Raw genomic sequence first — 14,850 nt, 5'->3', positions numbered from 1 at the left:
TGCCTCCTATTTGGAAATCTTTAAATCAAACCTCCTTGTTTTCACAGGCTTCAGATCACTTTGAAATCGGCTGCTGGTCTATTCTGTCTTTGATGGATGGTGGATGCATGTGTATATGTATATATGTATTCATGTCCATGTGTGGTCCTGTGTGTGTGTATATGTATGTGCACATATATGCATGTATAGATGTAAAAAAAAATATTTTTTTTAATCTCATTTATTTTAATTCTTTCTTTTATTTTGACTACATTGTCCCTCTGTTCAGCACTTTGGACAAGTAAAGCTGACTTGACTTGAATAGAATGCATCCCAGTACAAGCATGGAAATGTACAGCAAATCAGAAGTACTTGTGTTTGAATCATAAACAAGTGCACTGTCTAAATTTTATATAATAATAAATATTAATAATAAATAATAATAAATGTTTTTTGAGATTTGGTAGTAGCGTTGTAAACTTACTGCTTATCAGACACATTATTTTTTCCTCATTTGGTTTTATAAATATTTTATATCCCACTGAATGTAAAATTCTTCAGAGCGTCTTTAGTACATTTTGAAACTCCTGGTTTATTTTCTAATCTCAGGTTCTACCTCGAGGAAATTGTAGTTTTTAGACATAAATATATAGAATTTACTTAAAATTGTGTGTATGTGATCAAATTACACCCGACCAGAGCACTAGCAGCCTGCGTTTTCCTGTTCCATCCAGCAGGGGGCAGTGTTCGCCAACAAAACATCCGCACTCTCGGAAACTGATTATTTCTTTGAAAAAGAGCCGTGTGGCTTTGGCGTTCTGTGTAAGGCGGGCTGGCAGTATTGAGTCACAACGTTTGTGGGTTTTCTCAGCTCGGAGAGTGCTGATCCCGCTGTCTGTGGCTCCGTGGGCCCCGTTATCTGCCGTGACAGCGCGAAGAGTCTCTCGACGTGGACGTGGTCAGTTGGCGTGTCCCGACTTGGAGTGACGGCTGTGCGGTCCTATGATTTTCCCGACACGCTCTTCGCATTGGCCCATTTTCTGAAAAACTATATCGCCAACTTTACGTATACCGCAACCTTTTTCACCTCGGTTGGAAGCTGAAGACAAGACGGGCTTCAAGATGTCTGTAGCGGGCTTGAAGAAGCAGTTTTACAAAGCCAGCCAGGTTTGCAAAACTTTTCTTGCCGTTAGCGGCTAGCCTCGTTAGCATGTGCTAACGGTTTGCGGTGAGCTAATGTTTGTAAGAGTTTGTTGTGTTAGTTTGTGGTGACAGCAGCAGACTGTCCGTGTCAGCGTGAACTGTTTCTGTGGGTTTAACACTTAGCTTGTGTCTGTCTACTTTTATTAAACCATCCTAACTAACTAACTTTGGCCGATGTGAGGTTAACTGTAAGACCGCTTGCATGGTCCGCAGGTATCACAGACTCTCAGGGAGTCTGTCTTCTGTAGCTTCTGACTCGGTATCCTGTGGTAAACATTAGCTGTGCCGCAGGGACTCTCCGGGTGAGTCAGAGCTCTCACTTAAAACAAAAGTGTTGGAACTCAGTCCGAGTTTGCAGAATGCACTGAAACCACTTTATCTCCATCTGTGTAACCTGCAGAATGTCTGCTTTCAGCACAGCTGTCTCTTTTCCAGCGGTGATTTTTAGGCTGGGCTCGGATCGGTATTTAGGGCAGCTGAGAGGAGTAAAAAACACACCACTACATACCACTGTGATAAAAATGCCCCTACTCGCACTAGAAATGTAAAAGTCATGATTCTGGCGTCTGAGCCTCGGTGTGAATGTTTTTAATTTAGGCCAGCTCTCAGTGATGGGAGGGGACGGTTTGAGAGGGTTTTTTGGAGGCGCTTTTCTTCCTACCCTGCTGATCTAAGCAGGAAAGACATTTGGGTTCTGCCCCAGCTTCCTGTCAGGAACAGACTCAGATCCCTGTTGGTTTGCGTTTAACGGGGAAAATAAGATGATTTAGAAGCTTCGTGTCGAGGTTAGCAGCTCTTACTCTACTGAAAATCATCAGGAGAAGAGATTAAGTGGATTGGTGCGTTAGCAAGTGACCCCAGAAATGAGGTGGAAAGAGTGCGCTTTCCCTTTATTTGACTGCATTGCAGCTGCTCCTGTTGCCAAAACTCCATGAGAGTCAATAACAGTCACATAGCTCAGATTTTCTACACTGGAGGCATGCAGGAAGTTGGCTGTGGAAATGATATCTGTGCCTCGCTCCTCTCATCTGCTTGTTTTTCTCTTTTAACGTCTCTCTTTCACTTGTACTCGTTTTACGAGATAAAATCTTCAAGCCTGGGATGTTCTCGTACAAATTCTGGGTGGGACGAGTTTTTAGTACTGAATGAATACTTAGATACTTAGAAAGCAAAGTACTTTCATGTGAGAGTAACTCTGAATACATCAGCCTTCACGTGATTTAATGGTTGACAAGAGGCAAATATTAGACACCTTTTGCATCGTTTATTTTGTTAGTTTAATAAAACAAAACTTGGCTGATTCTAGTGTGCAGTTAGGAGGAATTATGAGTGAGTAGTCATAGGAGAAAGTCTTGATATGCAGTGCTTATTATTATCTGTCATCTTAAAAATGTTTCTATAAAAACATTTTGTTGGACCACAGCGCAGGCTTAGAAACATCAGCCAACGTTATTCTTTTTAGCTCATGATACTGGGTATTAAGATGCTGCATTCAGAAAAGGATTAGATTACTGGTGAAAGGAGATTACATTTTGATGCAGACTTCATCTGGGATTAAAACCATTTATAGGAGCGATATTTCATCTGCCGTATAATCCCAGAGCTGCTTTTTATCACTCAGAGTCAATTTTTGGTAAAGTGTGCCGGTGAAAGGATGCTGGCATTGGTGTTTAAATAAATAGACAGCGTCCTTTATTTTTGCCTGTGTGTGCATGATGTTCTTACTGCTGAAAGGCACAGAAAAGACTCCCTTCTACAGCTAGTCCATCTAAGAATTATTATCATTAGATTAACCATAGTTTTAATAGCGAATGTCTGTGACGTGAAGTAACAGAAACAACCATTCGCATCCTTTGTATTTGCTGGAGAAAACTTGAAAATGTGGGATAGCTGGTGGCTACTCGGGACAAGTCTTAGTATATGACAAGGCCTCCCTTATACCTTCACTTTGATAGCAGGCTCATCTCTTAGCCATCATTTCATTCTGTGCCAAAATAAATTTCAAGTATAGTCGTACTTTAATGCTTACAAATAAAAAGAAACCGGAGTGTTCTTGGATGATTGGGTGGGATTTTTCCCACATTTGACTTGTTTTGTACAAAATTACATAAATGTGATTTGGATAAACGTGACTCGTGATGATGATATTATGAAATCATATTTTTGATAAGAGTTGAGCATTAAGTTGGGAATCACTGAGTAAGACTACTTTTAGCAGCTTCTGGTTTTTGTACAAGTTTGACACCAGTGTGATAAAGTACTCTGATTCATCATCGGATTAATTTGCTGCTTTAGTCGGCAGTACAGTCTTTGGAACAATAGATCGGGGGGTTTGAATCCTGACCAGGGCCAAAGGAGGAGAGAAGCCACTGACATCAATCGTATTATCATGCATGAAGGGTTTCACCCTGAGACTGTACGCTAAGCAAAAGGCAGGAGGCCGAGGACAGAGTGTCAGAATGATTATCCAGGATAAGACAAAGATCCATGAGTACGTGAAACTCCAGGAAGATAGCCTCAAACGATCATGTGCTCAGCAGCCACATAAAGCTGGTTCAGACGGCCTGATGGCTTCAGGGCAGCTGCTGCAGAGTCTGGCTGCTACTGTCTCACATAAGTGACTTCTGAGTCAGAAGACGTTTGTTGAATGATTGAAGGCGGTCACTGCTTAAATAGGCCTCAGTAAGATTGGTAACCTAGCCATGCAGAGCTTCATATACAGCTGATACATAAGAAAGCGGCTCCCTCTTTCACAGCAAGTAGATCTGTTTGTATTTGATTTGGCAGTTTTACGCCGGATGCCCTTCGTGATGCTGGCCTCGAGAGATTTGTCTCCGTCTGAACTTGAACCTGGATTCTTTCTGCTTGCAGTTAGCCAATATGCAGCTGATTGTGATAAAGGTTTAAAATCTGAAATTCACTGGAAGCTAATTTAAGCAAGGAAGAGTGCCGTGCATCTGCCAGCTAGCTTCTGTTAGAGGACGTAAAGGCTCCTGATCAAGCCTGTTACCATGAGTATTATATCCGTGTTACCCACCAGCAGAGCCAGCAGGCTGTTGTATGCATTAGGTGTGAAATTATTAACCAGGTATAACCTGGAGGGAGCTGGAGTTTAAATTTTAAATAGAGAAGGATGTAAAAATAATTAAAAGCACAAACCTTAGAAGCTTTTTACTTAGAGTAAAAATGATGTAAGACATCATCCGACTTCTGACTTTTAACTCCATAACAGTTCGTTGTGTCTGAGTTTCAACTACCTGAGAATCATAACTTTTTTCCACCAACTGTCTCTTTAACTGCAAACCAGACTTTTGGGATTTGCCATCTTGATGTAATCTTAAGCCAAACAAGAGCCTGAACCTTGTGATAAAGTGCAGGTATATAACTAACACAGAGTCATTGTGAAGAACATGATACGTTGCACAGGCTGATCCCTCTGTGTAGCACTGTGAGCTGTTTATACCAAAACCTAGCTGTGATAGGGTTTTTCTGTGGATGCTGTTTAGCTTCTTCTCTTTATGTTTGTGTGCATGTAAATAATGATGTTACACTCACAGTAAAGACGACGCTTGGATCAGGAGAAGAGCTGAGGTGTTGTTTAGTGGCCAATCAATGTTGCCAACAGAGCTGCAAAGGAATAAGATTTGGCGACGTAATAAAAATAGCCCCATTATGAATTTAATTCTTTACTAAAGTAGGGCCGTGCAGTGTTGTGTAGGTCCTGAGTTGAGGCTGTATCTATACTTGTGACCTCAGAGTCCCTGGTCATGTGATCTCTGCATACAGAAGTAAAGCCTGAGGATACCAGACTGCTGTTAGAGCTACAGCTGAGATGCGGACGTGTTGCAGTGGTTATTCTGTGTGTGTTGAAACCTGATAACCTCAGTGAAACAGATGAAAGGCAAAATTTGTCATGGACACGAGGAAGTTTCTGTGATTCCAGTTATCACATAAAGATCACAAACAGCAGTTTTGAGTCATGTAGGAAATGACTTCAAACAGCTGCTGATGGTTTCATGACCAGCTTAGGGAAGAGCAGGTTGCTGTGTGCAGTGTTTTTCATCTATCCCCGCTAAAACCAGCCAGAGTGTTTCCAGCTGAGGCAGACTGTCTCCCGCTGGGTGCTACATGTGGGAGGGTCACTGTGGACAGTGTCCCGACCAGAGTTCATGTGCCAAAGAGGCTTAAGGTCAGGAACACTGTATGTCTCTGAGTAGATCACCGTGGGAAAAGGTTGACTGATCAGCCTTTAATGGAGTGAGGGCTGTTTTAATAATATACATGGATACATAGCATAGACTGGATCCACTGTGTGCATATGGGTCTTTAGCGTTATCATCTACTGTACCTTATCAAAAAGGTTTAAAAGATATTTCTGAAATGTCAGCAGACTGCATGGACGCCGGCTATGAAGGCCTCATGACTCATTAACTCATTACCTTAATTATGCTGCTGACCTTTTGTACTTAAGCCACTCCCTAAAAGGGTGCTCTGAGTTGGGGGGTGGCTGAAAATGAGATCCAGGTCATACATGTGTAGCTAAAATCACGTATTCTTTGCTTGTGACGTTTCCTGTGTTTCATTAACTGTGCACACGGTATAAATGTCTCCCTCTGTTATTACTGCATGGTGAAATATTTAACAATTAACAGAGAGCTTGTTGCAACTTTCCTCAGAACTTCAGCAAACAAGAGCAAAGCAGATTCTTCACATCCAGGTTTTATTGCTCTCACAGTTTTATTGCTGTTGACTGGAATCATAGCAGAACCACAAACAGAGCACAAATTAGTCATTGTGGCTGGCTTTCGTCTTTGCACAACAGGGCTTCCGGGTGATATTAGGCCTCGTTTTGCTCCCTGTTCTGCTTTGAAAAGCTTCAATATGGTATCATGTAGCCTGTGGGTTATTATCTTGAAGTCGCTCCAGCGCAGACTCATTAAAGAGACAGAATTAGCACTTTCGTTGCATTCAGCCTCCTCAGAAATGTAGATTATTAGAAAACAGAATGTACAGCAGTACTTGCACAGTAACGTTGTTCCTTAGCATGATCAGAGGCCACAGACAAAAATCCAAGTGAGCTCTCTAAGATAGTTGCATGCTGTCAACATCAACAAGATCTACTTTGAAATAGCATAACATTGCATTTTTCATGCATTTGTGAGATTTCTGTGGTATTACTGCAAGCTTCTATGTTGTTCTGACTCACGCGAGGTTAAGGTTAGGACCGGGCATATAGCACGCCATGCTAGCGGGCACCGACCCGTCTTCTTGGGTGTATGATCACAGAGCAGGCAGTGATAAATTAAAGATGTGCTTCAGCTTGTTTATCTTCTCAAATCAAAACCTTATGAGCAACATTAATGAATTTGCGCTCTTGTTTTCTCAATCCTCTCCCTCCCTTCCTCCCTTCCTCCCTCTAGATGGTGAGTGAGAAAGTTGGAGGTGCAGAAGGAACCAAACTAGATGATGACTTCAGAGACTTGGAACGGGTAAGAGAGCCATCCTTGTGTAGTCTAACAGAGAAACATGCTGAAGCTGAAGGCCTGTGTGGTTTCACCGAGTACACAGGCAGCATTATTTTGTTATTTTTGTTTGACTTGAATTTACATCCCATGGAAAGCGTTATGTGATCCTATCATACAGGGTCAACAGTTTATCTGCTATATGTTGCACACATCTCAGAAAAAAGTAAAAGTAAAAGTAAATCCCTATAAACGGATCCTGATTGAGAACCGGCGCTGAAAAATGCCATTTGGACCCACTTTAGGCACAAATGGCAAAGAAATGTCACTGGTGGAAGCTTCCCAGGTTTTCTGATGTCCTTGGGTTTCAAACTGTTGTGAAGACAAAACAAGTGAATGACGTCTCTTTGGGAATGTTTTTTAACCTTTATCTGAAATGTTTCAGGGCAAAACTTTCATCATGAATAAATCCAGTGGAAAGTGCATAGAGCAGCATGTGTAGATGCATCTCAGTACGATATAATATACCGATCAAACTTTTTCCAGTTCTGAGATACCTTTACTTGCAGTATCTGACAAACCCATCTCATACCAGTGCTAAATTAATAAAGTGTAACTGTGGAAGAGCCTGGGAGTCATTCTTTTATGCATGACCTTTAAACACAGTTTTCCTGTGAGTGTTTTAAACTAGCGTGACATGAACACACAGTGAAGGTTGTTGCTGTACCTGGAGTGAATTTCTTTCTTTCTCTTTTTTGCATATTTATCCCACTGACATGTTTCAGATCATCAAACAAATTTTAATATTAGACAAAAATAACTTGAGTAAATACAAAATGCAGTTTTTAGATGATTATTTCCCTTTCTCATACAGGTCGCCTGGACTTATTCAGTAATTTTGGCTGTAAAATTACAAAATAATTCTTTTTTTTCTGAAACTGTTTGAATTTTGTCTGGAGCACAAACTGTAACTGAGTTACATTATTTAAGGTTATCTAAAGAGGGCTTATAAAATGGGCCTGTTGCAGGGCTAGTAATGTTTTTAAATGGTTAAGGGGGAAAAACCATCCAGAACACGTGGGAATAAAAATCATAAATTAACTTTGTTAACCACATTTCTCAATTCTAAATTTAATTTCACTGCCACACCCAGGCCTGATCACTGTCGGACCTGTTGAATCACTTCAATAGAAGCTGTCTGACAAAGTGAAGTCAGGCTAAAGGATCTAAAGAAACAGCCGAGAAACAAAGTCACTGACATCCATCAGTCTGAAAAAGTTTAGAGACATTTCTGAGGCTCTGGGACTCCAGTGAACCACAGAGAGATCCATTATTCACACATGGAGAAACTGGGAAAGGTGCTGAACCTTCACAGGAGTGACCGGCCTACCAAAATTCACCCAGGAGGTCACAGAAGAACTAGAACAACTCGGGCAGCAGGACCATGACAAGTCCACCTCTGATTGGCTCAGAAAGGCTAAATAAATGTTTTGGAGTGTCCGAGTCAAAGTCTGGACTTAAATCAGACTGTGCTGCTTCAGCGTGACCTTAAACAGGCGTTCATGCTGGAAAACCCTCCAATGTGTCTGAATTAAAGCATTTCTGCAAAGAAGAGTGGGCTAAAGTTCCTCCACAGTGACGTGAAAGACGCACTGAAGGCATCACAAATGCCTGGTGGTGGAATAGCCAGTTATCAGGTTTAGGGGCTGTTACTTTTGCACACAGGACAGGTAGGTTTACATAACCTTTTTCTCTTAATAAATTAAATTATCCTTTAAAAACTGCATTTTATATTTGCTTGAGTTATCTTTGTCTAATATCAAAATTTGTTTGATCTGAAACATGTAAGTGTGACAAACGTGGAAAAACCAAGGTAATAAAGGAAGGGCCAAATACATTTCCACGGTACTGTACTTCCAAAGTCGTTTGGCTTTAATGTTAGCTTCCTGCGTGCTACGTTAGGTGTCACAGTGAACTGATAGATGCGTGCTGGATGGACTACACACGGCTGAGCGGTTTGGATCTGCCCTGGGCAGCTTGGTGTCTTATCCAGGCTTTCCAGTCGGGATTCATTGGCCGTATATTGGATTTATGCAAACTTATAATATTTATCTTGTTACTGTGACAAAAGTCTGTTTGAAAACACGAACAAATTAGCACACCTACTCTTTCTCTCTGTGCTGTTTAAGTTCTCTGACATGGGGCTCTGATGCAAATGTATGACGAGAGTGTGTGTTTCTGCAGAAAGTGGACGTGACCAGTAAAGCAGTGGTAGAGGTGATCTCCAAAACATCAGAGTACCTTCAGCCCAACCCAGGTGAGGAGAAGACCGGTTTCCCTGCAGCTGCTTAGATTATTTAAACTCCGGTTAGTTTCACCTCCATTTCCTTTATTTTCACAGCATCGCGAGCCAAACTGTCCATGCTGAACACCATGTCCAAGATTCGCGGTCAGGTGAACAACCCGGGCTATCCTCAGGCTGAAGGGCTGCTGGGAGAGTGCATGGCCAAGTACGGACGGGAGCTTGGAGAGGACACTAACTTTGGTAAGATGTGTGTCTGTATTCTGGTTTAGTGTCATATTTTCATGTCAGAATAGCACTTCTGTGAGTCATTAGTGGTTTTGATGTGTGTGGTTGTGGTGCTTTTGGGTGTGATAAATTTAAGCTTACCCAGAGTGTGCTGAAACGCTTCGGCTCTAAAGTCACATCTCCGCTTTCAATGTCTCTGTGTGTGGTTAAGGTGGCGCTCTGGTCGATGTAGGAGAGGCCATGAAGAGGCTGGCTGAAGTCAAAGACTCTCTAGACATTGATGTCAAACAGAACTTTATTGATCCACTGCAAGGGCTTTGTGACAAGGACCTGAGAGAAATCCAGGTATCATACACTGGAAATGTCTTTTATTAAATATCTTCTTCAAGTTTGAAGAAGCAGCACGATTGCTGTTTCTGTAAAATATTCAATGAAATACCTAAAGCGTCCATCTGAAACTCCTGACTGCTAACGTTAGCATTTTAAATGACAAAAGTCAGTGGGGCCAGTTTCATAACTAAACAGTACATTTTCTGCAGCACTATCTGAAGAAACTGGAAGGGCGTCGCCTGGACTACGACTACAAGAAAAAGCGTCAGGGAAAGATCCCGGACGAAGAGGTTCGACAGGCTCTGGAGAAGTTTCACGAGTCAAAGGAAGTGGCTGAGATGAGCATGTACAACCTGCTGGAGACTGACGTAAGGATTTATTAAACGTGTTTGGCACGTGAGCTTAATCCTGTTCCTGAATCCACTTTTTTCTGTCTCTAATAGAGACATGTTTCAAAAATATAACTGTGGACATTTTCAGCCTGGTGGTTCTTTAGATCTGATGCTGATATTACTGTATTATACAAAACTGTAGTGCTCCGTGACCTGGTCAAATACAACCCACCCACAGAACAAACACGCGTTCCAGTAGCTGGACCTGTAAAAACTGATAAAGCACAGCCATTCAGCACAACACTGAAGACAGCCTGCTAACGCCTGCAGTTTAACAGTCACGACCTTTGATCCCTTTATGGTTCAGTACTTCTTATTCATAATAATCAAACTAATAATGCATCACTTCAGTTTAAGGATTCATTTTAGTAATGAAGGCTGGTCGACGGGGATGAGTAGGCTACTTGGGATGAAGTCTGCCAGTTTCATATTCCTGTTATTTCTCTGGTGTCCTCCGATCTGTGGCGTGTGTCTGTAATTTTGGACGTTGGAAATTAGCAGTTGGTGGAAAGTTGAATTGTTTCACAGTAAAAATCGGTTCATAATAAACAAAAGAGGTGAAACTCAAAGACGAATTCTGTGTGTGTAGATCGAGCAGGTGAGCCAGCTGTCGTCTCTGGTGGAGTCCCAGCTGCAGTACCACAGACAGGCCGTGCAGGTGTTGGAGGAGCTTTCAGGCAAACTCGGAGACAGGTGCAGTAATGAAATGATTTAGCGCAGCTGTGCAGGTTTCTGCGTATGTCTTTCAACGTGCTGTGGAAGATGCATTTGTTCTTGTTTTTGAACAGGATGAATGAAGCTCAGTCTCGAACAAGACGTGAATACACACCCAAACCCAAACCCGTGTTTGACTTTGGAGACAACAACCATTCAAATGGAGGCTACTCGACCCCCATGGCTCCTCCCCCGTCACGCATCTCGGGTAAGAAACCTTTTAAGAGGACTTAAAAAAAGGTTCAGTGTGAACAAGTTGCCATGTTACAGTGAACAGAGTAACAAAAGATGGCATCTTGGCAAAAGAAAAAGCAGTACTGTCTATTGTTTTGTGTTCATGCTTCCAGCTACAAAGCTGCATTAAAGCACCAAAAATGAGCCGCCCCGGCAGAATTTTAACAGCTAACCCTGCATCTGTTTGTGCCGACACAGCAGATGGGCTAAACCGAAGCAGTGTGCCCGAATAAACTTCAGTCCTTACAAATCTGACACAAAGTCAACTGAAAGTTCTTGGCATTGCCAACAGGATTGCTCAACAAACAAGCGCCACTGAGTCCAGTGAGCATCTCCGTTTGTCTGCTGTGTGAGTGAGGTTTTAAAAAAAAATGATGGCACTGAGTTGGTGATCGTGTGTGTGTGTGTGTGTGTCATCTTTCCGGCCTTTCTCCAACCGACCTTGTTCCTCTTCCTTGTGACATCATCAGAGGCGACTTTTCACTTGACCAGGCCACAAGGATTGTGTGAGTCACCGGTTATGTGTGTGGTGCTGTTTCTCAATTGTTTTAAACTGGTGTGTGTGCGTTTGCGCTCACTTCTGGGGTGAAATGTAGGAAGTGGACCAAAAGCTGCTTTTCATTGGTTTAACAGATAGTGGTTTATGCATAAAACTGCAGCGAGTATGTGGTTTTGTTTAAAATGACTGACTTCCTGAACCTGCAAATGTTTTTTTTTTGCTGTATCTGTATTGTAATGACATTTCAGTTAGGTTTTAGAGGTGAACACAGAAGCACGAGTACATGTAAACCTTCAAACATGTAACCCAGATACAGACACTTTGGTCTCTGCATGGAAAAACTACATCATAACTGGTTTGTAAAACTATAGTTATGTTGGCCCTCGTTCGTTGTATGTGATATTTAATTTGTGCACAGCGAAGCGTCCTGTTTCCATGTTTTAATTTGCATGTCATGGAAGCATAAAACACAAATAACTGACAGGGTTTGTTGTGGCCCTGAAAAGGCCTGTGGGTGTGGCTTTGATTGTTTATGTGTGACCTTTTTAATAAATAATAATGTCTGTCTCCATGTAACTTAACCAGTTAACATTACAGGACAACACATCTGATTGAATGAAGGATTGTTTTCATTTGTGAATCGGTACTAAATCAGCCGTGTTCGGCACAGTTTTAGTGTCTCAGCAGTGTGTTCAGTGTTAGATTTTTTTTTTGCAACTTTTTTTTTGACATTTGTCTTCATTTACTCTTCTTTTGTTTTTTTTCCATTCATCATTGTTTTGCACAGTGCAGCGAGCATCATTTATCATCTGTGTGTCCGTGTGTGAACGCTTTACTGTAAACACGTGAGCTCAGATAGTTGTGAAAGAATTTCATGCTTGAATCACAAAAAGAAAAAAGTATGACTGTGAAGGAGAGTTCATCTGATCTGATTCTCTAGATATCAGCACTTGTGTTTTGGGTTGTAAATATAAGAAGCAGTTGGTCCTTTTCCATTTATAGTTTGTGTTGCTGCTCTTGTAAACAGATGAAGACCAGAGAATGGCTGACCAAATCTTTTCCCATCTCTAGCCGTCCCAGCAGTCTGCGGGTTGAGCCAGATACAATGAGAAAATTGTGTGGCAGAGAAAAAGCCCAGTTTGTCTGTGCATGGAGCCTCCTCGCTGCTGCTGCTGATCTCAGTGAGGTCACAGAGAGCGAGAGGGAGGATCTGGTCTTGGAAAGCTGCTGTCAGAGGAAGTTCTTTATGCTTTAGTCTGTTCAGAACGTCTCGTGAGCACCGTTTCCTAATGTTATACTGATGTTTGATGTGACTTGCTTTTCCTGGAACTGACAGTCTGTGACCTTTAACCTTTTCAAATATCCTGCCGTCTTCCTCATCTCTGCTCTGTTTACTGGTCGTTTTCAGCCCCGGAACAGCCGAGCTGCAAGGCGCTGTATGACTTTGAGCCCGAGAACGACGGAGAGCTGGGCTTCCGCGAGGGCGACGTCATCACCCTGACCAATCAGATCGACGAGAACTGGTACGAGGGCACGCTGAACGGCCAGTCGGGATTCTTCCCCCTGAACTACGTCGAGGTCCTCGTGCCGTTGCCACACTAATGCAAAGAGAGGGAGCTAGGAGGAGACTGATGTAAAGGAGGAGGGGAGAGAAGGTAGAATGAGAAGAGAGCGAAGTGGAGGGATGGTCCGCAGAGGTTTTCATTTTTCACCTTCGGCTCCAACGTCATCATCACAGAGCACTTTTTGGTCACCTGGAGTCCCGAAGAACTACCCGACCAGAATATCAGCGTTTCACATGGAGTTGTCCAACAGCAAGAAGCGTATCGAGGACTAACTGATGAAACAATTTGTAAGGATTTCTAACAACAAATTAATAATGTAGAAAAAATTAATGTGGGTAATTGGAGCGGTCGGGGTGACTCTTTCATATCGTTTTCTTGTATTTTCAGTCTGTTTAAAACTCAGGTCGGTCACCAGATTAAGAGGGATGGGGTGGGGGTCATGCGTAACTTGGCTGAACATTTTCCTCATTTCAAAGTGAAAACTGCTGGTTTTCACTTCAGCTGTGGACTGGTTTGTGCCTGGTGATGCCATCTGCTGGCATGACTGAGAATTAGTAAACTGAGATGGAACCACACACAACTAGCTGTATTTAAAAAAAAAAAAATACTGCTTTGGTATTTTAATGATAAACTTGAGCCAAATTCTTCTCAGATTTTGAACATTTTCAGGTTTCCCCTGTTGCGTAACGACCTGTTTGTTTTATCCCTGTCAGGCTGTGCAGCAGCACTCACGCTTACTCCGTTCTAGTCTTTGATCGGTGTCCACTCAGCTGACTTTGGTATCTTAGTAAAGTTCAGCTGGTAACGTGTGAGAGGATGTTGCAACTGCACCTTTGTCCTCAAATGAGATTGATGTGTGTGACGGACATCTCCAGCGTCACACAGACCCGAAGGTTGCGCGTGTCCGATGTGTGGAAGAGCAGAGCGGTGTGTTCTGCTGAGGAGATGATGCAGGAGACTTTATAAAATGCAATAGAAACATATCGCTCGGCGTGCCTGTTTGTTTAATGATTCTGTACAACAGCCATACTTTATAACATTTCTGGCCTGTTTGTTAAGTATGTTAACCTTTTCTCAGCCTTTCGGCCCACTTTAGACACCCGTCGGCTACACGCAGAGACAACGCTGCTGGCAGCGTCCATCTCTCTGTCACGCCAACGTCGTCTTAGCTCAGAAACGTCCTCGTGCCCGTCTTTCTGACGCCTCACGGGCTCTGATTCACGTGATTGGTTAGTGTGTTTAGGGCGGATGGAGGCAGACTGTGTAGACAAGGCTGGCTTCTTGTTCTGGATTTGGCCTCGGTGCACACCTGTGGGTGGAGTCTAATCCAATACACCCTGTACAGTCTGAGGGAACAACGTGGAAGTAAAAGGGAACTATTGAGGGAAATGTGCATGTAAGCGGTTGTCCGTTTGGATTATTTTGGAGAACCTTTGTTAGCAAACCTTTCTCTTCAGTGCGTCTGATTTCAGATGCTGAATGTTGAATACACTGTGCAGTTTCTTCTTTTTGGTCCATCACTCCATGCTGCCAAACACCAACTCCTGTCTAACCTGTTTACATCTTTGACCCTTCTGCACTTGGACGCTCACATGAGGTTCGGGGTGAATGTGAGCAGAGGTGTGCTGTCTGGGTCTCACTGTTATCAGAGCCAAGTCTTTGTTTTAGTGCCTTTGGAAAAGAGAGGGGGAGTATCCCAGCTTACACAGCAACCAAAACGATGGTCACAATGTCTTACTGCGTTTTCTCATCGTCGTCACCTTCCCGTGTAAAGGGGACATGCACATGTGCATATTTCTGCACATTTTGATGACACTACATGCAGTTTCCTGGATATCTTGATGTGACATTTGTCAGCAGGCCACCAAAGGAAACTGTCTCTCTTTCTCAGAGATTTTAATCCCGTTTCAACATTTCTCACCGATCACTCATCGTAAAGGGT

At 42.6% G+C, this 14,850-nt stretch overlaps 1 protein-coding gene across 1 annotated transcript; it reads left to right on the top strand.

The window, feature by feature from the left end:
• Positions 1–727: 727 nt before the first annotated feature.
• Positions 728–13,503, top strand: sh3gl1b (SH3-domain GRB2-like 1b). The gene is made up of 9 exons (XM_005727048.1): positions 728–1,146; positions 6,603–6,671; positions 8,889–8,961; positions 9,046–9,189; positions 9,386–9,519; positions 9,714–9,872; positions 10,486–10,589; positions 10,685–10,818; positions 12,752–13,503. Exons 1-9 carry the CDS (start codon positions 1,102–1,104, stop codon positions 12,943–12,945), a joined length of 1,056 nt encoding a protein of 351 aa, XP_005727105.1. The 5' UTR covers positions 728–1,101; the 3' UTR covers positions 12,946–13,503.
• Positions 13,504–14,850: the final 1,347 nt, after the last annotated feature.

This window comes from Pundamilia nyererei, unplaced genomic scaffold (assembly GCF_000239375.1).
Source record: "Pundamilia nyererei isolate P.nyererei 1_Seehausen unplaced genomic scaffold, PunNye1.0 scaffold00023, whole genome shotgun sequence".
Lineage (NCBI taxonomy): Eukaryota > Metazoa > Chordata > Actinopteri > Cichliformes > Cichlidae > Pundamilia > Pundamilia nyererei.
Note: the sequence above shows the minus strand (reverse complement) of the source record. Positions and strands in the feature narration are given on the sequence as shown.

Bases quoted from the DNA above. Each gene is read 5' to 3' on its own strand.
- sh3gl1b (XM_005727048.1), top strand. From the start codon at position 1,102: ATGTCTGTAGCGGGCTTGAAGAAGCAGTTTTACAAAGCCAGCCAG. The intron at 9,520-9,713 runs GTATCATACACT...CATTTTCTGCAG, and splicing joins AGGACCTGAGAGAAATCCAG to CACTATCTGAAGAAACTGGA. The intron at 10,819-12,751 runs GTAAGAAACCTT...GGTCGTTTTCAG, and splicing joins TCCCCCGTCACGCATCTCGG to CCCCGGAACAGCCGAGCTGC.